The sequence below is a fragment of the Meleagris gallopavo genome, chromosome 10 (genome assembly GCF_905368555.1).
Source record: "Meleagris gallopavo chromosome 10, MGAL_WU_HG_1.1, whole genome shotgun sequence".
NCBI classification, from domain to species: Eukaryota; Metazoa; Chordata; class Aves; order Galliformes; family Phasianidae; genus Meleagris; species Meleagris gallopavo.
The window spans coordinates 3,186,859-3,214,706 of NC_139413.1; the positions used below are offsets into that span (position 1 = coordinate 3,186,859).

General features: G+C 44.6%; 2 protein-coding genes across 5 annotated transcripts in view; both read left to right on the forward strand.

Moving 5' to 3' along the window:
* The window catches only part of RABGAP1L (RAB GTPase activating protein 1 like), a 200,308-nt gene that overhangs the window by 50,838 nt on the left and 121,622 nt on the right, over positions 1-27,848 (forward strand). The gene's annotated exons all lie outside the window — the stretch shown is intronic.
* On the forward strand, positions 17,763-20,633 carry GPR52 (G protein-coupled receptor 52). Its single transcript, XM_085231861.1, has one exon. It carries the CDS (start codon positions 17,899-17,901, stop codon positions 18,982-18,984), a length of 1,086 nt encoding a protein of 361 aa, XP_085087987.1. The 5' UTR covers positions 17,763-17,898; the 3' UTR covers positions 18,985-20,633.

Sequence of the window (27,848 nt, forward strand, 5' to 3'; positions counted from 1 at the left end):
CCTGTGTGTGTGACAGGAGCTCTTGTTCACCTTCCCATTCCCTCTCAAGTTGCTCAGGTGGACTTTTTCCATGGTGAGATATATTTGGAGCTCCCATAAATTAAGCAGTGGCAAGGCACAGTTTACCCCATTTGCGACTGATGTGACGGGTAGTGGTTTTCAGCAGTCGTGATGCTCTGTCACACCTCACTCTGACCCTGTCAGAACTGATCTGTAAATGGTTAGCAATCTGCTGTCACTTGATAGCAGCAATAAGGTAATATTTGCTTGACTTCTTTTAATGCCAGTTTGTTAGCATAGGTAGAAAATGGGATGTGGAGGAGATTACAAATGAGCCACTGTGTCCAATCTGATGTGATAAAATGCAGTTGGCTTTGAAACTGGTGCCTTGATGCCACGTTTTTTATTTGTGTGAAAGGATGGCATTGAAGCTGTTTAGCTGTGGATTGAGAGAATTACCTAGATAGAAAAAGACTATTTTAGTTGAATGGAAAATTAACCAAGCTTGTTATTTGCAGCTATACCAAAGGCTATGAAACTAGTACCAGGAAGAGGAATATCTTTTGTCTCAATGGCATTGTGCAGGGTTCCACTGCTCAGTGCTCTGAGACTAATTAATCAGTAAGGGAGGCTAATTAAAAAGATGACTGTTCACCAGCTGCCACAGCAGATTGGTTAATGGACTGAAACATTAGAGTATTTTCGTGGCAAATATTTGTGTTCAGAATTCTGCATCTGTTTGACCTCAGTGAAAATGGGAGAGCTGTTTACCCCTCTTTGTGGAGTGGAGCAACTTCTGGGTTTTCTGCTTGGTTCCATGGGGATTGTCCTTGCCATCTGAGCTCTGCCTACTGAGCAGGCTGATTGCCAACAGAGAGCATCCAGAATGGCATATAAACTGTGTGCTTTTCTTTCTGTTTTTTTTTTTTTTGTTTGTTTGTTTTTTTCCCCAGCAGTTTTTTGAAAATGTGTCAGTGTAGTGAAGTCATTATTCCAAAATGACTGGCAACTTTTCTTCTGAGATGTGTTCTGATGGCAAATACCTATGGAAAATCATAAATGTCCCTCCTTTGGTGGAAAGAGAGAAAGAATCTTAAGATCTTTGATTGTCTCACAGAATCACAGAATCACAGAATTGTAGGGGTTGGAAGGGACCTCTAGAGATCATCGAGACCAACCCCCCTGCCAAAGCAGGTTCCCTACACCAGGTCGCACAGGTAGGCGTCCAGGCGAGACTTGAATATCTCCAGAGAAGGAGACTCCACAACCTCCCTGGGCAGCCTGTTCCAGTGCTCCGTCACCCTCACCGTGAAGAAGTTCTTACGCACATTCGTGCGAAACTTCCTATGCTGCAGCTTATGTCCGTTTCCCCTCGTCCTGTCTCCACGTACCACTGAAAAGAGACTGGCCTCACCACTATGGCCGCCACACCTCAGATATTTATAAACCTGGATCAGGTCCCCTCTCAGTCTTCTTTTCTCAAGGCTAAACAGACCCAGTTTACTTAGCCTTTCTTCATAGGGGAGATGCTCCAGGCCCTTCACCATCTTTGTGGCCCTCCGCTGGACTCTTTCCAAGAGATCCCTGTCTTTTTTGTACTGGGGAGCCCAGAACTGGACACAGTACTCCAGATGAGGCCTTACCAGGGCAGAGTAGAGGGGGAGGATCACCTCCCTCGACCTGCTGGACACGCTCTTTTTAATGCACCCCAGAATGCCATTGGCCTTTTTGGCCACGAGGGCACACTGCTGGCTCATGGCCAATCTGTCGTCCACCAGGACGCCCAGGTCCCTCTCTGCAGAGCTCCTCTCCAGCAGCTCATCCCCCAGCCTGTATTGGTGCATGCAATTCTTCCTCCCTAGGTGTAAGACCCTACACTTGCTTGTGTTGAACCTCATCCGGTTTCTTACTGCCCAGCTCTCCAGCCTGTCCAGGTCTCGCTGAATGGCAGCACAGCCTTCAGGCGTGTCAGCCAATCCTCCCAACTTCGTATCATCAGCAAACTTGCTGAGGGTGGCCACTATCCCCTCATCAAGGTCATTGATGAAGATGTTGAACAAGACCGGACCCAGCACAGACCCCTGGGGGACACCACTGGTTACAGGTCTCCAGCCAGACTCTGCACCACCAACGACGACCCTCTGCGCTCTGCCAGTCAGCCAGTTCTCAACCCACCTCACTGTCCACTCGTCTATCCCACACTTCCTCAGCTTTGTTATAAGGATGTCGTGGGAGACAGTATCAAACGCCTTTCTAAAATCAAGGTAGATTACATCTACCGCTCTTCCCCCATCCACCCAGCATGTGACAGCATCATAGAAGGCCACCAAGTTGGTCGAGCACGACCTCCCCTTGGTGAACCCATGCTGACTACTCCTGATAACCTCCTTTTCTCCCAGTTGTCTGGAGATGGTATCCAGCACAAGCTGTTCCATCACCTTTCCAGGGACGGAGGTGAGGCTGACAGGCCTATAATTACCCGGATCTTCCTTCTTGCCCTTTTTGAAGACCGGAGTGACATTGGCTATCCTCCAGTCTTCAGTCTCAACTCTTATCACTAGGAAATTTCAGTGATAATATATTGGAAAATGCCAATTTCTGATGTTTTGGTTCTAACTTTTTTATTTGCATCTTTATATCATTTTCTACTAACAGGAAAAATCTCACTTCTCTTTAAGAAGGATTAGATATCAAGAATGGTACAGCTATATGCTTATTGATGATTTAAAAAAAAAAGCTGTTAGATGATCAATTATCAATTATTAGAAAGTCACTTTTTCAGTTGGCTAAAAGGAGATACATAATACTTCACAGAATCACAGAATTGTAGGGGTTGGAAGGGATCTCTGGATGCCATAGGGTCCAACTCCACTGCTAAAGCAGGTTCCCTTCAATAGGTCACGCAGGAAAGCATCCAGAGAGGTTCTGAATATCTCCAGAGGAGACTTCACCACCTCTCAGGGCTGCATGTTCCAGTGCTCTGTCACGTCACAGTTTTTTTCCCTCATGTTTGTATGGAACTTCCCGTGTTCCAGTTTCTGCCCCTTGTCCTTGTACTGTTGCTGGGCACCACTGAAAGAGCCTGAACCATCCACTTGACTTCTGCCCTTTAGCATTGATGAGATCCCCTCTTAGTCTTCTCCAGGCTGAACAGCCCCAGGTCTCTCAGCCTTTCCTCATATGGGAGATGCTCCAGGCCTTAAGAATCTTTGTAGCCTTTCACTGGACAGTCTGTAGAAATTCCCTGTCTTTCTTGAACTGGGGAGCCCAGAACAGGGCACAGTACTCCAGATGTGGCCTCACCAGGGCAAAGTAGAGGGAGAGAGTCACTTCCCTTGACCTGCTGACCACACTCTTGTTAATGCACTGCAGGTCCTGTTGGCCTTCTTGGCCACAAGTACACACTGCAGGCTTGTGGCCAACCGCTTGTCCTTCAGGACCGCCAGGTCCTTCTCTGCAGAGCTCCTCTCTGGCAGGCCATCCCTAACCTGTACTGATGAGTGTGGTTAATCCTCCACAGGTGTAGAACCCTACATTTGCCTTTGTTGAACCTTACATGATTCCTCTCTGCCCGACTCTCCAGACTATCCAGGCTTCACTGAATGGCAACACAGCCTTATAGTGTGTCAACCATCTCTCTCAGGTTTGTATCATCAGCAAACTTGTTGAGGTGCACTCCACCTCTTCATCCAGGTCATTGATGAAGATGTAGAATAAGCTCAGGCTCACTACTGACCCTTGGGGAACATTGCTAGCTATGGGCCTCCAACCAGACTCTGTGCTGCCAGTCACAACTCTCTGAGCTCCTGTCAGTCAGCCAGCTCTCAGCCCACCCCTCTGTCCACTCATCTGTCCCACACTTGCTTAACTTATTGATGAGGATGTTATCAGTAAAGTGTCAAAAGCCTTGCTGAACTCAAGGTAGACAGCGTCCACTGCTCTCCTCATTGACCCAGCCAGTTGTGACATCACAGAAGGCTACCAGGTTGGTCAAGCATGATTTCCTCTTGCAAATGCTGACTTCATCTGATAACCTTCCTTTCTTCCATGTCTTGGTGATGGAATCTAGAATAAGTTCTTCCATCAACTTGTATCTTGTTCGAAACAGAATAAAACAATAACTGTGCAGGAACAGATAATCAGACATATGCATAGCATTTCCAGTTTTGTGTTGGTTTTATATTCAGCTGTATTGTAATGTCTGTTGGCAGGTTCTTAAGTTTTACTTATCTCTGCCTTCCCTGAAGGGGTGAGAATAGGATGGCTTTTACTTTCCTGGTCTGTTAAACTTGATTGTTCATTTTGGGTCAGATAGATTCGTGATGTTTTTATCATTTAAAGTAGTTTCTAGGGACAGATCCAATCAAACACTGATTGAATTGATGGGATGCCTCATCCTTGGTATTGGTTATTATTGCCTCATTAGTGGTATTTTGGTTACTGCTGGAGGTTAATTTTCCCCTTGTTTGAACTATTTTAGTGACTCTACGTGTTGTGGCATAACAAATTATATATGAACTGAAAATACTTTCCAGAAATTAATAAGAAAATACTGCCTCTGAAGAGCAGAAGTTGACAGGGGTTTTAATTCTTTAAAGAGCTTTATTTAAATTCAGACTTCAGATAAAAGGTTTAGTTTATTATGAACGTGCCAAGGTATCTAGTCACATACTAAATGTTAATACTTGTGCTAGAAATTCAGGAATAAGATGTCCCTGAGGTGAATTTAATTTGTCAAGTTTTGATTCATTTATTGCTCATCTGGAGAAAATTTTTCAATTTTGTGTGTGCAGAAGGGAAAACCTTGTACTCACTCTTTGTCTTTGAAGGAATTCTTATGTTTAATGACAGCTCTTCGCAGAAAGATAAAATAGCATCCATTAGTAATTTCTGTGTTATCTAAATTTTAACCTTTATATATGGTATTAAAAAAAAATACGTAGAATAATTCCAATATTTTTTTTCAGGGCCCGTGTAAAAATTAGAAAGCATTCCACCATATGCAGAATTGTCCTGCATTTTCTCTTCTGTGCACAACCACTTAGGATAGCACTGATGGCACTCAGGATGCAACCTTGACTCTTGGGGCACCGTAAGACGTTCCAGCTCTAAACATCACATGCACTCACACATTTGTTCTGAAGGGTAGAGTGCAAATGAGATTTGCATTTGTCCTCTTGGAGGCCACGTTCTGTTGGGATCTGTGTAAATTTATAATCCGTTATCTGCAGAAGCAGGGGAGCATCAGTTGAAATAGAATGGTAATAACAGTATTATGGCCTGAATAGGCTTAACTGATGGTTACTGGAAGAACTGATATTTAAATTCATGTTCTCATAGTCTCTGAATGTACAGTGATACATACGATGATACAGAGTGTTTTGTTAGGCAGAATGGAGCAGGGATATCTCAGTATCTCTGTTTCTTTAGCGTGCAATAAAAACTGCTAGTTCTGGTAAATGCTTCACACCTCTGAATGAGTTTTAAAGCTCTGTGCTATCCCTCCATAGATAAAATGTTGATAGCTATCCTAGTTTACCTGTTAACAAACTAGGATTCAAATTGATCAGTTTTTGTGCAGACAGTTGTAAGAATGATAGAATCATTTGATTTGAAAGGGACTTTTAAAGGTCAGCTAGCTCTACCTCCCTGCAATGAACACAGACATCTCCAGCTCCGTCAGGGTGCTCAGAGCCCAGGCCAGCCTGAGAGCTCTCCAATTCCTAACAACGTTTATCTTCTCAATGTTCTCATGGTGCTGCCTTTCATCTGTAATTCTTTGCATGCTGACTTCTTCCTAACCATTCCCTGCTTCCATGCAAAGGTCACGTAACTGCTGCTCAGGAGGCCACGTTACTCGAGGGCTGGAGCTGTTTGAAGGTGAGCAGAAGAGACAGAGCATCATTTTGTTTGCGTTGCTGTAATGGAGCAGCTAGTTTGAGTAGAGTTCAGTGATGTTATCCGCACAGCATCTGCACTCTGGAAATTGGAAAGCTGCACTGAAAGACAGAGCAATTGTATTTTAAATGTCTTGTTTATAAGGGTGACTAATTTCTGTTATTGCACGTGTAAATTAATAGTGACATTAGTCTCCAGAAACAAATAGGGACAGCCTCAGACTGACTTGTAAATAAGAAGGCCATTTGTGCATCAGCTGGCTGCTGAACTGCCATGGTGCCACGCAGAAGGCACTGGCATATCCAAATGCAGTCACTATCTAAAAATGATCTGTATTGAAAATCTGAATTGCTAGTTGCAATTTTGGCTTGGAGTGGCCTTTGTCTGAATTAAAGCTGAGAGAAACTTTGCTGTTGTTCTGTTGTGTGCTTTTGAAAGCTTTAAACCAAGTATTTTCTCTAAGAGCTCAGTTTGAGGTCGTAAACTTTCACATGCAGAAGAAAGCGCAGGAGTCAGTTTTCAAAACAAGCAGTATTTTCTGTGACTGACTGTTGAGAGCTGATATTTCAAAATCTTGGTGAGTGAGCAGTAATAATAATAAGCAGGCAGTAATAATAATAAGCAATGAGTGCATCACTTACATTCAAACTAGCATCTAATACATGAGAGGATCCTGATACCTTTTTCAACCTTAATTTATCTGTGATTTCTTTTAGATTGTAACTTGGATTTAATTGTTATTCATGCATGTTCTTATAGGATGCTCTAAGGAAATGAGCCAGTGTTAGGTACATTTCACAGTAATCACTTTAAAGGAGATGAGAGACCTGTAGATCTTATTTACTGCCTGTAGCCCATAAACATTTTCTTACTTTCATACCAGTTATAATTTCCAGAGTAATTTCCCCATCAGTACCAGATTTGCAGCTGCTCTAAAGTTGCATCCTACTTGCATCCTACTTGTGCATCTCTTCTTTCTCATTATCTTTCACATGGATTTCTATGAACATGCCCAAATACTGTGGCAGCTAAGAATCTGGTCCAGTTGGAGATTGTCATGGGGTTTCTTTGGAACTGACAGCTGAATATTAGTGATATTGAGCAATGTTTTAGTCAGATATAATATTTGATAGAATCATAGAATGCCTGGGTTGAAAAGGACCACAGTGACCCTCGAGTTTCAACCCCCTGCTATGTGCAGGGTCACCAGACCAGGCTGCCCAGAGCCACATCCAGCCTGGATAAAGCCATGTTCCTATGGCTGGCTTGTCGCAAAAGCAATCCTTTTTCAAAATCTAACCTTATTTTGACCAGATAGCATACAGCCTGACTCTAAACTAAATCCCATATTTGGGGGTGCATTTTCAGGCTGTGCCTCATCCAGACCGTCAGCCTGCCAGAAGATTTTTTTTTCACTGCTGGTGAAGGCAGCTGCACTGTGGTGACTTCTACATATTTCTTCAGAGAACTTCCCTTTTCCTGTGGTAGTGGTGAGGTGCATTCCCTGTGCAGCTGCCATGCAAGGCAGAACGCAGGCGATGGATGAACGTAGCTCTCAGTTAGGTGGGGTGTTGTTTGGTCTGCTGCACGTTTTCTGTGGAATTGAAGACCTGCACTTCAAGCAACCATGCACTTGATTAATTTTAGACTAACACAATGAGGAAACAAATTTCATAGCAAGCTCACAACAGTGTGTCTTTTGTCTTCGCTAGCTGGTTGAGTCAGCAACAAGCCTTGAAAATATGCAGCCTGGCTCCTTCAGCCTGAGTGTTAAAGAGCATGCTGCTAAAATTTTTGCTTTAAGGCTTTGATTTTCCTATTTCTAAGGTTTATCTTGACTGAAAATTGCTATATAGTGACTACTGTACATGGAGTTTCCCCTGCAGAAGCTCTTGACTTTGTCAGGATTCCTCATTTAACATCCATTCCTGCCACTGCGTTTGCACCTCTAGAAATACTTGTGGCTTCATGTAGTGCTTAAGGGGGAATGGGTAACTGTGCACCTAGGGACAGAGACTGGGCAAGCAAACCCACAAAAATACACTTAAATTTATCTGTGTTACCCTTGCTGCCCTTCCTTATGTCTCGCTTGACTTTCTAGTGCACAATAAGGAATCGATCAGATTCTTTTCCCTTTAGTACAAATCTGAATTCTTGGCTGTGCAAGCAGTGAGTGCGGACAGCTGTGGTGGATGGGGCTCTCAGAGGGGTAAGGCAGGAGAATCTCACATAGGGACTGGGGGTATACTGTGTTAAATGTCAGCCAGCATGGGCGTGCGGTGAATGCTGCGTGCGTGGTTCCAGTGGAAATTATTTCCAGTGGAAGTTACCGTCTCAAGTCCCTGAAGTATTTGTTAGATACTCTGCTTACTATTAATTAAGGCTTATCTGACTACAGGCTTTGGAAAGTTTCACCGTGTGCAGCTCTGTTAATTTGATAAGTGGTAATTTTTGATATGTGCCTGTCTGCTGCGGGGAAGTACAGCTCACAGCAAGGCTGAGCAGCCGTCTCGCAGACACTGAAGGCTAGAATGATCTTGTCATTACAATCATCCGTATGTATGAAGGGGCAGAAGTTTGCTTGCTCGGCGCAGTACGGAGGCAGCACAGGGTGTGCGTTGCTCCCAGTGACCAAGAGAAGTCCCAGTGGTGAAATGTCTGTTCTCAGCCAGTTCCTACCTTGTGCCCTGCGCAGCTCTGTGGAGTTTGTGCTAATTGTGAGCTCTGCAGCACCATCAAAAAAAGAACTCTACTTGTCTCTGAAGCTCTCTCTGAAAATTGAGTCATAGACGTTACATTTTAAGCCAGCAGAATGTTTGGTTATTCTACTTTTGACTGCCTTTTAAAATGCTAGTTGCCATAACAACTTTATTTCTTTATTTTTAGCACATCAGTTGCCATAACAATAAAATATAGCTTTTTGAATGTAACCAATTTTTTTTTAGCTTTATTTTACAAAGGACCTTATGGGGGGGAAGGAAACATAGCAAAGCTTTTCCCTGTGAGCACTTTGATTAGAACATGAGCTGATTTTTTTTCTTTTTTAATCTAGTTCTGTTCGATTTCTACCGAGTTTTGTGACTACTGAGCATTTTCATAACTTGGGCAGAAAAAGTAATGCAGATCACTGTATAAAGCCTTTCCTTACGTAGAAAACTGCTGCTGGGATTTCATTTTGTCCATTGCATGTAGTGTATTCAAGCACCATAACTGTTGGAGTCACTTCCAAGTATCTTTATTTCATTATATGGAATGGCTGTAAATACAGTGTAGACAACTGCTGCTGATACAGTGATATGGGAGTGTTCTTCTTTAGGCTATTGAAAGCTGTCCTTCTTTCTGCTTGCTTCTTTCTTTTTCTTATTGTAAGATAGCTTTAAAGATTGTTCTGCAGCCAATAACTACTTTTTTTTTTTTGTCATGTCATTCTTTATCTTATTTTTCATTAAAAGTACGAGAACAAATTATGCTCAGCTTGTTCTTGCAGCAAATATTAGAGATGTGCTGGGAAGAAAAGTGCTGAAGAAATGTGCTGTGTGCTTTTTCCAGCCCAACTAATTCCATGGGCCAGGTGAAGATGCTGGCCTCTGCAGCATCCTGTGCAGATGGAGCAGGCAGCATCCAGTGCACAGAATCCTCGCTTCTATGTGGCCTTCCTGGCTGTCATGCCAACCAGGTAGGGTCAGTGTTTATCTGCCAGCTGTGGGGTGCTTACATCTGACGTCTTCAAACATGAATGAAGAGTCTGATATTTAGCTTCAAGGCTCAGCACTGAGCGGAGGAGAGAGGCTTAATTGTGAGTTTAGTATTGGTGAAAAAAGTTGGCCTTGAATTTGATCTATAGGCTTGAGCTCTCTGTTGCCTGGCAGCGTCCTCTCCAAATGCATTCGTAAAATGCATTCGTAGATTCTCTCAAAAATGTTGTCTTTTGCCTGGGATTTGGCAATCCACAACATGATTTGCCCGGTAAAGGGCTGTAGTAAGATGTCTCAGTGCTAGTTTTAAAGACAGCACCTAGATCAGCTTTGTAGATGTAATATAGAATTAAAACTGAAGTGAAGTAGTCAGCATTTACTTAGAGAAACTGCATCAGTTTTTTCAGGTTTCATGGAGCAGAACTAATGTAGATTTATTTTTTGCTGTATACATTTATCAGAGCGGCTTTGACCTGGAAGGACTTGTAATGTTTTTGTAAGACCTAAAATCAAGTTATGCCTAAAATCAAGTTATAAAAAACCCACTGCTTTTAATCATAAATACTCAGTTGGACGTTTTAAGAGGCAGTGTGATAAAGTGCCCTTGCAAAATCTTGAAACAGAATTCTAACATGGAAAGCTCACTGGTTTGCCTCTACTTGAGCATAGTAATAATAAAGCCATACATCGTGCAAAAGTTGGAAGTTCTATTCTTCAGTTTTCTGCTGTTGTTTTATTAACAAGATATTTTGCCTAATATCAGCACTAACAAAGTATGTGTTTAATTCTGTTTGTTTCTTAGATGGCAAATAATGTCATTTTCTTTATTAGGAAAAGAAATATCAGAACTAATTTCTCAGCTCACGTAACATTTTACATGTGCCAGTTTCTATCTATAAATATAAATGTCCTCATATAATCTAATTTAAGATAAAATCAGTACTTATTTGCAACTGAATGTATTTAGATGTTACTAAGCTCAAAGCACAGATATGAAATATCTTGAAACTTGACTTAGCTAGCTTTTAACTCTGGGGAAAGAAAAGTCAGGAGTTCAGTGGCATTTCCAGCATTTTGTTACTCCTGTGTGCCATGCCTGAGTCTGCTTCTGTTGCTGTTTGCTGATTTTTTTCCCTATAGACTCCTGTTGGTAAGGCACTGCTCCTGGACCTTTTCTCTTCTGCTGTTACTGATGTCAGTGGGTGCTGATACATTCCCTGGCAGCACACAGGCTATGAGTGCTACCTCTTCAGCTGTTCCAGCTGGGAGGAAAATTCAGCCTAAATGGAGCTTAAAATCTATATAAAGAAATTGTACCACGTTTCAGTTTATAAATAATTTCCGTGCCATATCCTTCCCGTGTTTCTCTCGTCCATTTCTTATCCGAAGTGGTGGAACAGCAGTCACGTTGTTTAAAGGCAGACTTTGAAAGATCCCAGGTTTGCTTGGATGGTCCTCACCTTTTTGCTCTCAGGAAGTGATGGATTGGAGGGCTGAGTCCACATCTGGGTTCAGTACCACGTCATCCTCAGCAGATTTTGCACTAAGGTAAATATTGAATCTTTAGCTCTCAGCTGTTTTTGTTAGCTCCAGCACTTCAAGCTCTCGCTTTTTCTCCTAATGGCCACTAAACAATTACTCAAGGAAAGGTTTAGGGTGGAATGTACCCATTGTGTAAGCAAAGCTAACTTGTCCCTGAGATCAGGCACACGTTTCCAGGCAGCCTGTCTTATTCAGCTGCTGCTTAATGGGAGCTGTGTCCATAAACAGGGGAATGGAATCTGTTTTTGACACGCACCTGTGCATTTGTCTGTAGTGCTAGCTCCCAGGCTGCAGTGTTTTTAGTAAGGGGAACTGGAGTGAAGTGGATGATCTGAAGGGTTTTAAGCCGTTTTTGAGAAGAAGATAAATTACTGCTGGAAGTGCTCTGTGTGTGTGCTGTAGCTCTCAGCACAGTGTTTCAGCAGTCGGCAGCAGCACCTTGCTTCCGAGTGTTTCCTGCCTCTCTTCTGTGTGCATGCCTATCTTTAGTAAGTGAGCAGAGGTGGCAGAGGGGAGATCTGTCATGTGAGTCTGTCTTTGTGAAGGGTAAAGGTGCTGTGCTGAGGTGGAAAAGGAGGAGCCGTAGGTGGGCCTGGCATGGAGTTCTGTGCTACGAACAGGAGGAGGGCAAAATAGAGGTGATGCTCTTGGGTGAACTAAATTTAGTACTGTGCACAGGTTTTTTTGTTTGCTTTATTTTGTTTTCGAAGCATGGAAATTATCTGTGTGTGTACTTCAGCTTTGCTCTTGTTGCATCCAAACTTGTGCTTCTGCAAGCCTGACAGATGTACACGGGTGTGATCCTTGGGTTTGTATCTTGGGAGCTGCTGTTGGACCGGGCTCAGAACTTGGCTTCCTAACCAAGGCTGCAAGAGATTATTCACTATATGAATTCATTAAGTCAGAATTGCTCTCAGCAGATCATGCTGTAGTTTAAGACAAGTAATTGGATTTCATTAGGTGCAAGTAGGTGATCACAGTGTTTGGCGTTTCTTTTTTAGTAACATTAAAAACTGTTGTTCTGGCTATGCTGAAATAGAATTACTGCTAATGCTGACAGAGCTTATGCTTCTGCCAAGTCAGCAGGAGTGCCTTTGAACATATCATCTCCTGCTATCCAGTTGTTGATGGGTTTCTAGAATACCAATTTAGACATATCTGTGGCATTTTGTTCCAACTTTCTGGCTTGTTGCAGAAAAAGGTATTAGTAAAACCTCAGCTATGTCAAAGTGTGCCTTCGAGAAATGTATAGGGACACAGCATTAAAATCAGTAAGGGGCTTGAACTGGGTGGGTGCTCTTTGAGGTCCCTTCCACCCCTGTGATGTTACTGCTGGTTTAAGGGCAGGTGGATTAGTTGTGATTGCAGCCACATGACCCGCTCTGAGGGTGTATCTCTGAGCTTTTTCATACCATCCAAAGACTTTTTTTTTTTGCCATTTTTCCATGGTCCATTTTTGATCATTTGAAGGCTTTTCTTTTCCCATGCAGCCAATTAGCAGCAGTGTCCTTACACTGCTTTTGTCCTAAGTGCTGTTTCTTCAAGCAGATGCTATGTTTAATTCCTAAGGAATGCTAATGATCACCATTCATTACACTTGACAGCATTTCCCTGAGGAAAGTTCATTTCTTTATGGATGGTTTACTCCAGGGTGTTTTATTTTGATTGAGTTGGAGCTCAGAAGTTTGGGAGTGCCTGTTGCTCTGAATTGAGTGTGTGAATCCCATTTATCATGTAATGTTGAGAACCTCCTTCCAAAGGAAAGCCTTATTGAATGTAGGACTCAGAAAAGTGACCAGGTCTCAGGTAGTTATGTTTGAAAGGAAATTGTAGCAGTTTACTCAATGAGTTTGCTCAATATTTATTAAATACAAGAACACTGTTGGTAGCCAGTTGTGAAGTTTCAAACCTTACAAGTGCTGATAGTAATTGCTAAATAACAGCATGAAAGGGCTGCACAGGAAACTTGCAAACGTGAATGCTCAGCTTTCTGTACTGATCCATCACAACACAGAAACGATAGTTTTTGCCAATTTCTCGTTCTGCATGGCAGAATGGTAATTACCTAACATTTGTATGAGACTGGCTAATATTTGTCACATTAGAAGCAGCAATGGAGGCGGAATGAGAGCAGCAGAGGAGCAGGCAGCACCAGAGCTTGCAGGAAAAAGGATCAGTAGTTCCCTTCTGCATCCTTTGCACCTTGACCTTTCAGAAAGCTGCTGTCTCCTTCCAAAACTGGCATCGTGGATCTCATCACTTGATCTTTTCTGCAGTCACTGGGGTATAGGGGCCATTGTGTTATAAAATGCAGATCCTCATTTCTTTTCCACCTCTGCTGCTTTAAGTTGCATTGCAAGCTGCAGGCTTGATAGAACAACATTCTCCTGGAGGCACTAAAAATCAAAACGAGTGTTCACATGATGTTGTGGACCACTAAATGCCAGAGGCAGTAAAAATGAAAGTACAGCGAGCTGAAGAAACACCTTTGTTCTATAGGCTCAGAAGGTGGGTAGAGGAAAACAATAGGAGGAGCTGAGGAGAAAAGATGCCATTGAGTTGGTAGAGAGCTGTTAACAACGTTGTCATTCAGGTCTGCATCTAAATAAGTAACTATCATGTTCCTTATCCTACGCTCCTGCCTGCATCTCCCTGCTCTAATCAATAGCTTTGAAAAAAAAAAGAAAAAAATTGGGCAAATGTAATTGACCATTTAGTCAGCTGACCATCCAGTTTTCTCACAGAGTCCTGGAAGACCTGAAACTAGAAATAGACCAGGAAAAAGATTATTTTCTTGCTTGGAGCTCCTAAACCAACTTCTGTGAGGACTTTTTCTGTCTGAGAAGTTTCATCTCACCTCCTTGCGGGGTCACACACATCATGCTGCTTTCACAGCCCTGAAGCTCCAGTTCCCACCACATCCCGTTTGTTTTTAGCAGGATTGGGTGGTGCGAGCCTCCTGCTCTGGCTGGCAGCTTCTGTTGAATCTAGATGATGTAACTCATAAGGAAGGTGTGGAATCGCTGCTTCAGTTCAATGAGGGATTGCTCTGTCCCTTTGCTGGACAGAACAAGGTACGGGACAAGCTTCTGCTTATAAGATACCCCTGAGTGACAGCGTTTGGCTTTGTCCAGTGTAATTGTTCTTTCTCACTTCCTTTCCCTTAGATGCAAATATGAAAATCCCGAAGCACGCTTTGTTTAGAACTGTTTCAGAATCTTTGTGTCCCTAATGTGCAGACAGAAAAACTTCTCCCATGCAGCTTTTTCATGTTCCGCCTGTGAAGAAACGCCGCAGTACTGCTCCATCTCTGCCTGTGATCGTGGAGCTCCATCAGGACAGGACAGCTGATTTCTGCTTTAATTCTCATTAGCCTTCAAACTCGTGGGAAATGCCACTCGAGTTGGAGCAGTCAGGTTGCTGCTGTTGGCAGTGCTGCCTCTTGGAGCTGGGAGCCAGGCAGGGAGAAGCACAGGGTAGGGCTGCTGGCAGCTTGCAGGAGGGCCCTTACAGCTGTCATGGAGGAAATCTATTCACAAATAAGGGATGTCCACACCCTTACTTCATCCCCTTCGTTATAATTCAGGCAACATTCATTGCACCTGCACTGAAAACCAGCCAGTGGAGTTTGCTGTTGATGGGCATTCCTGCGTGGGGCCCAGCTCTGAGGATGCATTCTGTGTTGCAGCCACTCTCCATGCTGAGGCCCTGGGCTGATTCTTGTATTTTATTCAATCCTTCGTACTTGCCGTCATCACACAGCCACACTTCATGCTGCTTTGGAGCACCGGAGCTGTAACGTGCTGCCTGCAGTTCTAGCTCCAGGCTGTGTATGGCAGCCCTGCCTCTGCCTTGCTTGGAGCTATGGCACTGAAATCCCTTTGTCAAACTCTCCCACGCCGTTCTTCACATATGTATTTTGCTGATCCCTAGGCTAAAGTACCGGGTTGGTATTTTCATATCTCCATTTATCTCTGTGCCTAAAGGCACCCAGCGTCCCCGCAGGCTGATGAGGCTCTTTGTGGGTACTTAGCATGCGGAGCAGGGGGCTGGATGCAGCCCTGAGCCCTTCAGCAGGAGCAGGATGGCAAGATTGAGGTTGGATGTCAGGGAGGAGTTCTCTACTATGAGAGTGGTGAGGTGCTGGAACAGCTGCCCAGAGAGGCTGTGGATGCCCCGTCCATCCCTGGAGGTGTTCAAGGCCAGGTTGGATGGGGCCCTGGGCAGCCTGGGCTGCTCTGAAATGTGGAAGTTGGTGTCCCTGCGTGTGGCAGGGGGGTTGGAGATTCATCATCCTTGAGGTCCCTTCCAACCCGGGCATTTCTCTGATTCTGTGATGGGGGTACCAAGGCTGTGCTGGGAAATGGAGGGTGCTGCTGTTTGTTGTGCCTCTCTGTGCCTCTCTGTGTGCAGACGGGTATGATACCAAGATGAGTTTTAAAATGAGTCTAACTTCAGTATAAAAATAATGGATGTTTAGGAGACTGATTATTTATTTGTTTGTTTGTTTGTTTGTCTGTTGGACACGGCACGTAGTTAACGAAGCTAACCATTTCCAGGCGTTACACGGACACAACTAGGTGAAAGTTAGGTGTAGGTGTAGGTGACCGAGGTTTCTGGTCGGTCTGTGCGGGCACTTCCTCACACCGCCGGGCCCCGTTCCACGCGCGCCTTTTCAGCCTCGTCCTCGTCCGTCCATCCGCGCCGCCGTTCCCGCGCTGCGCTGAGGGGGGCGCCGCCGCCCCGAGCCGCCTGGGCGCCGCAGCGCCGGCCCGGAGGAGGGAAAGGGAGGGGAGGGGCGGCTCAGGTGCGAGCGCTGGCGGGGAGCGGAGCGGCGGCGGCCGCAGCCGCAGCACGGCGAGCGGGAGACCGCGGGCGGGCGGCGGCCGGCGAGGATGCGCGGAGGGGAGGCGGCTCTCCTCGTCGCCGTAACAAAGAAGCGGAGAAAAAAGTAACGGTTCTGTGCGCGCTGTGCCGCTCGTAGACCTAGGGAATAACCGGCGATATTCTGCAATCCGAAGGACTTTGTGTGCGGCGTGGGGATGCGCGGCAGGAAATTAACTCCGACGGGAATGGTTTCTCTCAAAGTGCCGCGACAGGATTGGAGGAAATGTTTCTTTTCTGGCAGCTGAAATCCCTCCTGCGGACGCAGCGAAGGCTGCCGAACGCACCGGGGACTTTTGCAGAGACTTGAAGCAGATGCCAGCGTTAATACCGGAATGACCTTGGGATCGGTGTGTGTGGATCCCTCACTTCCCCCCGCCGGGCTCCAGAACTCTCGGCTAAAGGCGGTTCTGGCATTTCTGGGGCCTTTCGGAAACCGCGAGTGTGTACAATTAATTACCTGCCTAACGATTCCGGAACTAATCGAGCATTTACTTAAAACTGAACCCAGAAGATGCTTTTTCATAATGTTTGCTTTCTCCTCAGCTGCGAATATAGTGAGCAAGGTGACGTCCTGCAATTAGAAGAACGATTCTTTTAAGCGGTTATTAATCACGCCGATCACCTATAAACGTAGGAGCCCTAAAGCCACGTAGAAGATGAAGCCAAACAGCAGGATCATGGAGTAGTAAACAATGGCAGCTTTTCTGGTCAATTCAGCGTTTCGTTAGCATCGCAGCAGAATGCAGATGGAAGTTTCTGTCCCTGTGGTGTGGGGGTTTGTGAAATGATTCGGGTGTTGCTACAGAGGTGAACGCTGCCATGGCCGGACCCGTAAACTCCCGAGCGCTGGGCTCTGCTACGGCAGAGCTTCCAAAGATGATGATTTTAAATTGCCGTTGCTGAAATAGAATTCAAGAGGATTTATTTTGTCTGTGGGGACCTTGAGGTATGCTTCTGGCATTGATAATTGTAACAGACGATAACTGTTTAGAGGGATTGTGAATACTGACAGAAGTCTCCAAATTCTATTCTTAAAGCATTTTGATCTTTAAGTGAATAGACGCAATCTTCCTCAATGTTTGTGAGATGTATGCTTGCTTCCTGGGCAGTCAGAGGACAAACCTGCCTTGTCCCCCGCCCGTCTCCCTCCAAATAAAATTCATTATTCATACCCAAACGGTGGTGAGTCTGTTGGAATTAACCTTGACAAAAGTGTTTTCCTTACCTTCCTAACAAATAGCGTGGATAAGACGGAGTGCCATCTCCCAGACGGAGCCAGAAAAGGCAGCATTAGATGATGAACTTTTTCCTTTACTCTCGAGTCACTCTGATTTAAACGGAGACGTTAAAAGATGACCTCTAGCACCTGCTGGTCCAGGAACCCTGAGCTGTGCCGAGGTTCCTCCTTCCCTCCCTCCTCTCACCCTGCTGTGTTCCAAAGTCAATGACTTTCTCAGGAAAATAAAAGTGAGATATTCCCCCCCTCCCCTCCCCCTCATCCTGGGGAATGAAGGTGGCTCTTCGGTTTTTATTTCCCTACTTCATGGTACCTGTTTGCTTTAGAAGTGCCTTGTGTTTGCTAAGGATTGGTCAAGAGCACTGGAGCAGCTGATCAGTGGCCTTTCTCTTTCTGGCTTTTTTTTTTTTTTTTTTTCTCCTTCTTTCTTTCTTTCTTTCTTTCTTTCTTTCCTTAAAGCTAAGGTGTGCCAGAGGTGATGCGCTGATGCTGAGGAGCATCAACAGCTGTGGGACAGTAGAACCCTCCCACCTGTAAGCACTGGCAGCAGGAGAGACTGTGGGACACTGGAGCACTCTGGCTGCCGCTGAGCGGGTCGCCTGCCCGCTGCCTGCAGCCACAGTGATCCCACCACGAAACATGAACCGGTCGCGATGGGTTGAATGGAGGACTCTGAATATGAGCGGTAGCGTGGTGAACCTGTCTGAGCACCTCTCCTGCCCTCTGGGATTTGGTCACTACAACGCAGTCGACATCTGTATCCTTGAGACAGTTGTTATCGTCCTGCTCACCTTCCTGATCATTGCGGGTAACCTGACTGTTATCTTTGTTTTCCACTGCGCCCCGCTTCTGCACCATTACACCACCAGCTATTTCATTCAGACCATGGCCTACGCCGACCTTTTTGTTGGAGTGAGCTGCTTGGTCCCCACGCTGTCCCTGCTCCACTATTCAACAGGCGTCCACGAGTCCCTGACGTGCCAAGTTTTCGGATACATCATCTCCGTGTTAAAAAGCGTGTCTATGGCATGTCTGGCTTGCATCAGCGTGGATCGCTATCTCGCTATAACAAAGCCTCTCTCCTATAATCAACTGGTCACACCTTGTCGCTTGAGAATCTGCATCATTTTGATCTGGATATACTCTTGCCTGATCTTCTTGCCTTCCTTTTTCGGCTGGGGAAAACCTGGTTACCACGGAGATATTTTTGAGTGGTGTGCTACCTCCTGGCTAACTAATGCCTACTTCACTGGCTTTATCGTCTGCTTACTGTACGCTCCTGCTGCCTTTGTCATCTGCTTCACGTACTTCCACATCTTCAAGATCTGCCGGCAGCACACCAAAGAGATCAACGATCGGAGGGCTCGCTTTCCCAGCCACGAAGTGGACGCTGCTGGGGAGACGGGGCACAGCCCTGACCGCCGCTATGCCATGGTGTTGTTTCGGATCACCAGCGTGTTCTACATGCTGTGGCTCCCCTATATCATATACTTCCTGCTGGAGAGCTCTAGGGTGTTGGAGAACCCCGCGCTTTCCTTCTTAACAACGTGGCTTGCTATAAGCAATAGTTTCTGCAACTGTGTGATCTATAGCCTCTCCAACAGTGTTTTCAGGCTGGGACTACGGAGACTGTCAGAGACCATGTGTTCATCTTGCACGTGTCTAAAGGATAGGGATGTACAGGACCCTAAACCAAGGAAACGGGCTAATTCCTGCTCCATTTAATGAACACTGGCGCGTGCCATCAGACGTGGAGCTTTGATAGCATTTGCTGCATCTGGGAACTTAACCAGAGGAGAAATGTTTACTTGAATAGTTTGCTATGCTGTTAGAAATGAGTTGAAAAGTGCTTTTGGGAAAGGAAAAGGCTGCTGTAAGAGGGGTCGCTGGACTCTGACTGTAGCTCTGAAATTGTGAGCAGAGCCATTCAGCAGAGACAACAGAGAAAGTCAGAACTTAAATCTTCCAAAGGGCATGATGCAGCTCCTGCGTGGCAGGAGAGTCCTCACAAAATAAACGAGTTAGTTACTACCTTCTCTTTTCTCCCTCGTAGAAAAGTTGTCTTACTATCTTTGTGTCAGAATATACTGTAGCCTTCTGAATTTAAGTATATTTACGAGGAAGCAATCAACTACACAGTAAGTGGCTATCCGTAAATTATATTCCTGAGGACTTGCAGTAGATGTTGCAGATCAATAACCAGCTCTGTCTCTGCTCACACCTGGTACCATTTTCAGTTACACAGACAATCTGCAGTGCATACAACCTACGCAGGGAGTGATGCTTTTGGATAAAAAGGCACATTCTGCTACAACCAAACCTTCCCCTCTCATTTCCTTTTATTTCCACCCCTCTCCGGCCCCCTCCATCCCATGCATCTTTAGATCCCATCGTGTTGCAGGGGTTTAGTTTGAGGGCACCTACGAGGTAAGCTGAGTAACTGCAGCTGCCCGCCTGTAAGGACTTCTTCTGTCTTTCATTCTCTGGATCCTGCTAAATTAGCACACAGTGTTGATGTAGTGTCCTTTAGGGTGTACTAAAGCTTTTCCCTTATTGTCTACACGAATAATCCTAACGCAGATATGGTAATTGCACACAGCAGTGCGCATCACTGCTTAGAAAATTAAAAATAAATAACGAAACCTTTTCTTTTGGAAGTCTGGCTTACTGTTGTGGCTGCCAGTCCTTTGTGTGAACCTAGCTTGCACATCCTGTATTCTTTTCAAATTACTTTTTTTTTTTTTAAGAGAAAATGTAAGCTGTGGTCTGTGCCTAATGTTTTCCTAGCACATGGGATAGGTCAGTGCTACAAGATTAAAACACTGCACTCATTTTAAGAGAAATCCTTCTGTGCAGTTGTTGAATAGATGTTTGTCAGACAAGTGCTCTTGGAGAAGGTGAACAAGGCAGTTCGGTATCAAATACAGGCAACGAGCTTCAGTATTTCCTTTTGTAGTGAACTGACTTTCAGGTCCACTGATTAAATCTTTTTTATTTCGCAAGGGCGCACATTGGGTTTGTGAAATAAATTGCCAGGGGTTCAGATGCATGCCAGTCGATAAAACAAATTATTATTTTGAACCAAATGTAATTTTCTTAGATAGTTATTGGCTTTTAAAAAAGGCCCAGTTATTGATTATTGGTGCCTTTTAACACTGCACTATGATTCCTCCTTTCACCAAAACGCATATGTAATATCGTGCCTATTACTTTTTGTAATGGAAGCTAACCACGTTCGCACACTTGTGGTTTGACTCTAGATCTCCCATACTGGTGTACTCTCTGTTTTGTGGAGGTGGTTCTGAACCCCTGTACGTTTTTAAACCTGTAAGAAAGATGAAACAATGGAATAAAGTAGTATTATGTATATCAAACCCAGCCTGATTGTAGTTCCCTGATGTTACGTCTCTTCTCTGTGCAAGTTCTTCTGGGTTCCAGCGACCTTCCGAAGGACTTTGGAATTGCCCATTTAAAATCCCTGACTAGGACTGCCTGCTTTCTGTCCTCAGTGTTTGTATGCTGGTTTCTATCATCACACAGCCTTTAAAGCAGATCGAAATATGACTTGAAACATTCCTCTAGCTAAGCTGAGCTGTTGCTGACGATGATCTCTGACAGATATTATGGAGAAGCGAGTAGCGTTCTTTGCACGTACTCATGTCTGTGGCAACGTGTGTATTGCCTTCCTGCCTTCTTTAGAGAAGCTGCTGTTTATTTCAGAAGTCTCCTTGGCTGCTCCAGAAGGTTGTTCAACCCTGTCTCACTTCAAAAACCAGGCCTGTATTTGTGCTCTCTGTGGTGATGTACTTAGTTTCCTGCCTGGCTAGGTTCTCGGTGCACAAGATTTGGCCAACAAGTGGGGAAATGCCTCATTCCTCCCAGCTCGTGTGGTTGGTTTCAAGCCAATGAAATAGTTCTGCGTTTGTGCTCAGGGCTTTGTTGGCATTTCCCGTAACAGGTTTCGGTGTGACCTTTGGAAATCCAAGGAGAGTTCTAGGAAATCCTTGTAGCTGACCAAACCTTTTATTAAAAAGAAGAAACCCAACTCGAAGGCACCAGGTGCATATTTATGTGGTGCCGTAGCTTCAGACATGTTGAGATACACAAGCTAGCTCATTTGTATCAGTAGTGCCTTAGCTGAACCCTGCTTGTGCAGCCCTGTAGGATTGGTGCAGCAGCCCGTGGGGCAGGCAGCAAAACCTCCCTCCCTGTGTGCTGAGCTGGCACGTGGCACTTCCCTTGGTCCTCAGGCTGGTGTTGAAGGGACAGGACCTGGCAGAAATCCCCTACCCTGCATATGAATTGTAGGTACCCAGGTTCCTTGCTTTCTTTTTCCTTGAACCTCGATATAACAGTGGTGCAAGAGCGCTGACTTGCGTGTCTGAAGCCAGAATTCCACTCACTTCAACCTGTTCTATGTAAACCTGGAGTATGTCAAATAATCCCCAGCCAAGTTCAAGCCTTCGCTACCTGGTGCTGTTCCCTACATGACAGAGTTTGACATGGTGGTCAGTCACATGAATTTTTAAATTTAGTAAATGTGTTTCATTTTCTTACAGTGCTTTTTAAACTCATGATTGCAAATGTTATCGAAGGGAGGTTTGTTGCTGTTTTACTAATGCTGTCTGAAGACTCCAGCTGGTGCTGAATTCTCTTCCAGAAATGATAGGGCTGGATGTTTTGGTGAGTTTAAAAAAAGTCCAGTAGAAATTTCACTCTCCTGACCTGTCAGTTTTGATTTTCAGTCTGTCTTTATTTTGTCAAGTTTCATGATCTTGTATTAAAAGGCAAGATAACCCCAATTGTCCAGTGGCAGCCAAAGTGCCACCAGAAGAGCGGTTTTCTCTTCACGGAGGCTCCTTTATTTCCTAAAGCAGCCAGGTGATTTCCCCTTGAAACACTCCTTACAGAGAAAGAAAATGGTGGTCACAAAAAGCATAAGGTGGTGTTTTACATGCTTTCTTACTGATTTTCTCATAGTAAGATTTTTTTTCCCCACTTCTGCTTACAAACACATCTTGTGATTGTACTTGGTAAAGCACGAGGTGTCATGCTAGGTTTATTTTTGGGCAGAATCTTTACGTCTCCTCTGCTGAACAGTTCTTTAATGAGCCGCCTTTTGTGGTACAGTTTATGAACACCTTTTAAAAATTGCATTTATTTTTTGTTCTTCCAAATATTTTACTGCGTTAGTATTTGCCAGCTGAATATCTGTAGCCGTGCTTTATTTTCACCCTCAGCAAAGCTAGTAAAAATGGCTTTTTTTTTTGGTAAAGTGACATGCCAATCAATATTAGAAATTGGTTGTTGAGAATCATGGATCGACGCAATGATTTGCAGTTTCATTAGCTTATTATTGTGCATAAGACAAGTGGAGCTTCAATACCAACAAGAGATAGTTGCTGCAACGGGATATCAAGTTGATGGGAAATGAATTAGTTTGTATACTATCCCACAGCTGGTTCTCAACATGGACCTCTTTCATCTTTCTATATTACATATTGATTCTGTGATTCTTTGATACACTTGTAGCCCAGCTAGCACATCTATGGATTTTTGTGCTGTTATTTGAATGTCTGTATCTCTGCCTCAGGGTGCTGCTGCGGTGGGAAGAAGCCTTTGCCAGCAGCGGCTCAGTGCTGGGCAGGTGCCCAGCCTGGAGCTGCCTTTACAGGGAGGGAGGAGTGCGCGGTGTTTGCTAAGCCAAATACAAAGCTCAAATAAAACCTGTTTCTTTCCCCCCTATTTAACCTAATTTACATCTCAATTTTTTTGGTAGAGTATACTGACTCCTTTCTCCATTCGATAGCAGGAAAATCCTTCCAGAAGACATGAGCGGGGCTCCAAGGTGCTAACAGGGCAGTGCATGAGCAGAGAAGAGGCTGCTGAGGGCACTCTTCCTCAGCAGAGCCTCAAGGAAACACTGCCAACCACTCATCTCACCTTCACATCCACCATTTCTCCGGGCTTTTCCTTTATTGAAGTACTGCGAAGGACAGGGGCAAGTAGAAGGAGGTCCTCGTGCTTCCAGCTGTGCTGACAGCAGGCTGGGAAATGCTATTTGAGGCCGTGGAAATGCCTGCAGATCTTTGGGATTTTATCACCATCTTACCCTGCCTCCTGCCAGACGTAACCCTCCTGAGAAGGACGTGGCAGAAACGCTGCGGGCGTTTTGTGCTCATCACCCTGCAGCTCGCTGTGAGCAAAGCACAGATGGTTCTGATTGCAAGGAAACTTCTATACATGCAGTGGTTGCCAGGGAAGGAGGTTTTACTTTGGTGTTCGCCCTGGCCCGTAATCTAAGTTTATGAGCAGAAATGTTAGAAAAAGGGACAAACTGAAGTTTTTGAGGAGGATCAGAGATGTCAGCATTGAGAGTATTTCTGCATCTGATATTGTTTTTTGTTTCTTCCTTTTCTTGGCATGGAATACATCTGCCTGTTGTCTGGTTTTTCTTCTTCTGTAAATTATTTGAATAAGCTCAAATGCTTCACAGATGAAGTCCAGGTAATGAAATATTTGCATGACAAATTGGACTTGGAAAAGTATGATGGAGTGACAGAGAGACAACGAGGTGCATCACTCATAGAGCATGCAGGTATTTCACATTTCCCGTGCTTTAGGTAGGAGAATACCTGCATCCAGTGAAGGTTTCTGCCCTTGAATGATCTCTCAAGTGTTATTTATACTTGGGCATAAATTATTTAAAAGCTGCTCTTGTGTGACGTTTAAATTTATAATTGTAAATGGACAAATGATGTTTCCAGCGCTCGGGCTGGATCCGTTCTGACCTCTGCAAGAGGTCTGCTGCAGCCCCAGGCTCTTAATGCTTATTATCTGGTGGCAGCATGCAGCTTCTCGTTAGCAGCTGTGCCAGGGTGGTGGGGCTGGGAGCTGTGCAGGGGAGCAGGAGCTGCTGGGGCCTCGGCTGGGCTCTCCTGGTACGCTGTGCAGGGCAGCCAGCCTGGGGCTTTGGGGGCCAGGCACTGCTTAATGCTGCTGTGGTACTGGATGTCTGTGCTTGTATCTGTGCTTAAATGATGAGCATCAAATCTTAAGGCATTTGTGTCCTTTCGCAAGATGTATTCCCCTCTATTTCCTATCCCTGTAGATCCTTTTCAGCGCAGCGTGCCATTTAAATCTCTGATTCATGCTCACTGACTAAACCTGGGGCGGTTTAAATTGTTCCAGCAACAGGATGAAGCTGGGCCCTGCCTCGCCTCCTTTCCCTCAGCTGTTCTGGGCTCCTCTGTCATCCCACCCTGCACCCCAAGAGCTGCGGGGGCTCCTGTTGGACTGGGCTGCACGAAGGTGATCTGCCCCAAAAGCAGTGGGACAGGTTGCTGAAGGCAGCGATGCTTTCCATGGCTTCGGCAAGGTTTTTGCAGGAGGCTGTGGATTAGAATCTTTAATGGCGAGCAGTAAGTTAAAAATAAACATTTCAAGGAGAGATCCGTGTGATGAGAGTAATGAGTTGTTGTTAGGTCAGGAACAGATTGGTCTCCTTTCCACCTGTGCCCTCAATAGGGGAGCAGAATCATAAAATAATCGCTTATAACCAGGCAGATTTTTGGCTCTCCAGTTTCTATAATGATCATGCAGCTTGTATGTATACACATACGTATATACTTAAGGATTGCAAACGGTCACAGAACAGCAGGTTTCTGTGGGAGCTTTCTCTTCATTTCAAGGGCTTTGAGGACTGCTTTGTGGCTGGAGTCAGATAAGTACAGTCTGTGCTGAAACAACCAGAGCCAAACCAGCAAGCAGGCTGTCAGGGAAAGGCCTTTACCCCACGCTGCTGTGTCTGGAATACTGGCTATGTAATGTTTTCAGGCAATAACTCGGAGTGCTTTATGAAGATGACATAAAACATTAAAAAAATTTAATAAATGCAAATGCAATTCCGTGCTATCATGACAAAATTGTTTTTAAGATTTTTAATTTTTCAACTCAGGACTTAAGGAGACCGTACTTTCTGGTATCTAGCATCTCAGGAAGAAGCAGTTAATTAGTATCATTTGCTGACTTTGCTTTATTTCTGTGCTTGATCTCTGGCTTTTTTAAATTTTATTTGAATACAAATTTTAAATTCAGTTTTGCTGATACTTAGATATGTTCTTCACTTCTGTAAAAGCCTTTACAAGAGTATGAGAGGGAGCTTCAAAGGAGCTGTGTCTAGTCCTAGGTCTACTTAGGATGCATTCTGTGGTATCAAAACAAAGTTGCTGCTGTACCTTTTTTACTGGAATTTGGGAGTTTTGGCAGCAAGCCTCAGGCACAGGTGCCAGATTCTCCTAGCTTTTTCTTTTGGGCTGAAATGTGATGTGTCACTGCTTTTGTTTGTGAATGTACAGATAAAGAAACTGTTTGGGTGGTGAATTAACATTTTGGATGGGATTTATGGAGATACTTTCTCGTTTTTGTATTTTCTTCAATTTTGCTGGGAGTATATGAGGCTTATTGCTGAAGTGCAGCTGGAAGTGTTACCTGTTTTCCTCATGCATTTGCAGTTCCTTTCTTCTGAGTTCTCAACTCAGCTTCTGGAGGGACATTATGGTTGTGATGGTTGGGCATTGGTACGGTTATGCTTGGTGCTCATCTGATTTGATGAATCTTCTGCATTAAGTGATGCTTGTATTTTAAAAATGAAAGTCACAACAGAGTGCTCTTGTGATGCTGATTTTGTCTGTGGTAGAAAAATAGACTTATAGCAAGCCAGAAATGTTCTACGTTGGTAAAAAGAGATTTGGGATGCAACGTAGGTGAGGAATATCTGTTTGTGATTTATTTGGCGTAAGATTTAAATTTGGAAAGGCAGATGAGATTTAAGAGAGAAATGTAATTATTGATCCTGTAGAAAAACAGCCCTGAATTTTCAGCTGGCCGTGGAACAAACGGTGTCTGTTTCCTATCAAGAAGAGGTTCTGGGTTACTGTAAGAAGTATTAGGGAAGTTTTAGTTTAATAAACATCAGCTGATCCAAAAGCAGTGAGACGTTTGTAGTTATAAAAAAGGAAAGAAAACTGTTAGCATCAGTACCATCAGCATGAGGTTTCTGATTCAAACAGTGTAGTTATAGATCTCTTTGATAATTAAACTACTAACTATTAGATTATGAATTAACACTCTATCTCGTCTGCACTCTTCTGGGCTAGGTTCTCTCTCTGTGCATGAGATTAACCATGGGGCAGGGGCAACCAGGGCTGTCCTTTTCTGCCCACTTCTTTGTTGGCCGTCTTGGAGCAGCCAAGCATCATCACTGTTGGAGCTGCTGTGGTGGAAGAGGAACTCATCATGTGGAGGAGAAGAGTTAGTTGACGCCATGCCAAGATTGAAAATCAGAAAGATGAGAGGAGTGCGACTTTGAATTGCAAAAGAGACGTGTGTGTTTTAAGAGATCTGTTGTTTGCTTTCAACCTCCAGCTTAGCTAAAGCATTCTGAAACCATATTAACCCTGCTGGTGTTTTTCACCCACGAAATGCCCTGAACAAGAAATGAAGATGCAGAACGTTTCCTGTCATCCCTCCATTGCCTAGGGTTATTTCATGTGAACTCCCTCCCTCCCAGGGGAATATAATGGGAGCTGGGCCTGGTGTTTTCCGGAGCCACCCCACTGCGGACAGCTTCAACGTTTTGACCTCTCACTGGAATCTTTCCTGCTCTGAGATTTATGAGCTCTCAGAGGCTCTGCAGTTGGCTGCACCTCTGTGAGCTCTGGCTCATCAACGACAAGATAGGTGTTGGAAGCATCATTCCACCAAATGGACTTCTTGTGTTTGACGGGCATGCTGAGGGCTGGACTTCGTTGTCACGTTCCTTGGCTGAAAGATGGCAGCCTCTTGGCAACCATGCTGCTGTGCAGGCACTGGGGCAGCAGTCACTGGAGGGGAGGGCACAGTGGCCTCCGGGCCTCAGCCAGCTGCTCTGGAGCATGGACCTGAGATGTTTGTGCAGGTGATGGTTCTCTCTTGGATTCCTCATTCTCCATCTGACTGAGGTAGGCACCCATGTTGCAGAGCAGCCGGGCTGTGTTGCCAGGTGCCAGTGGAACCCAACTGGCATGGCCTGGGTTCCACTCACGGTGGTGACATCCCTGCACGGTGGCCCAGATGCTGTAGGCAGTCCACTACAAAAAGGGCTTCTAACCTTATCTCAATAACTTTTTAAAATGCAGAAATGACAAAATATAGCAGTGAGACTAACAGCAGGATCCCACAGTGAGCAAGGCCTTGATGGGCCGTGGTAAGGTTAGAGCGTTCCTCTTGTGGTCACCAGCATGTCATTTTTTTTCTGGAATAACACATTATTCATTTAAAAATAAAATCCAGCATTCAAACTAGACTTCTGTGGAACTGATATATTTAATGGAGTTGGAAACAGCATCTAGTTTGCTCTGCCATCAGCATATCTCCACAACTGGATGTTCTCACCTCTACTTCTTGTAGAGAACTTTCATCCCACCTCTTTCACTCTGCAATTAGAGTTGTTACATATGGTTTGCCTCTAATAACACATTCACATTTTCTTTAAAACCAGCATCAGTAATAAGTGTTCTGTGACTAAAACTGTTGTTTAAGGTGCGTTT

Bases quoted from the DNA above. Each gene is read 5' to 3' on its own strand.
- GPR52 (XM_085231861.1), top strand. From the start codon at position 17,899: ATGAACCGGTCGCGATGGGTTGAATGGAGGACTCTGAATATGAGCGGT.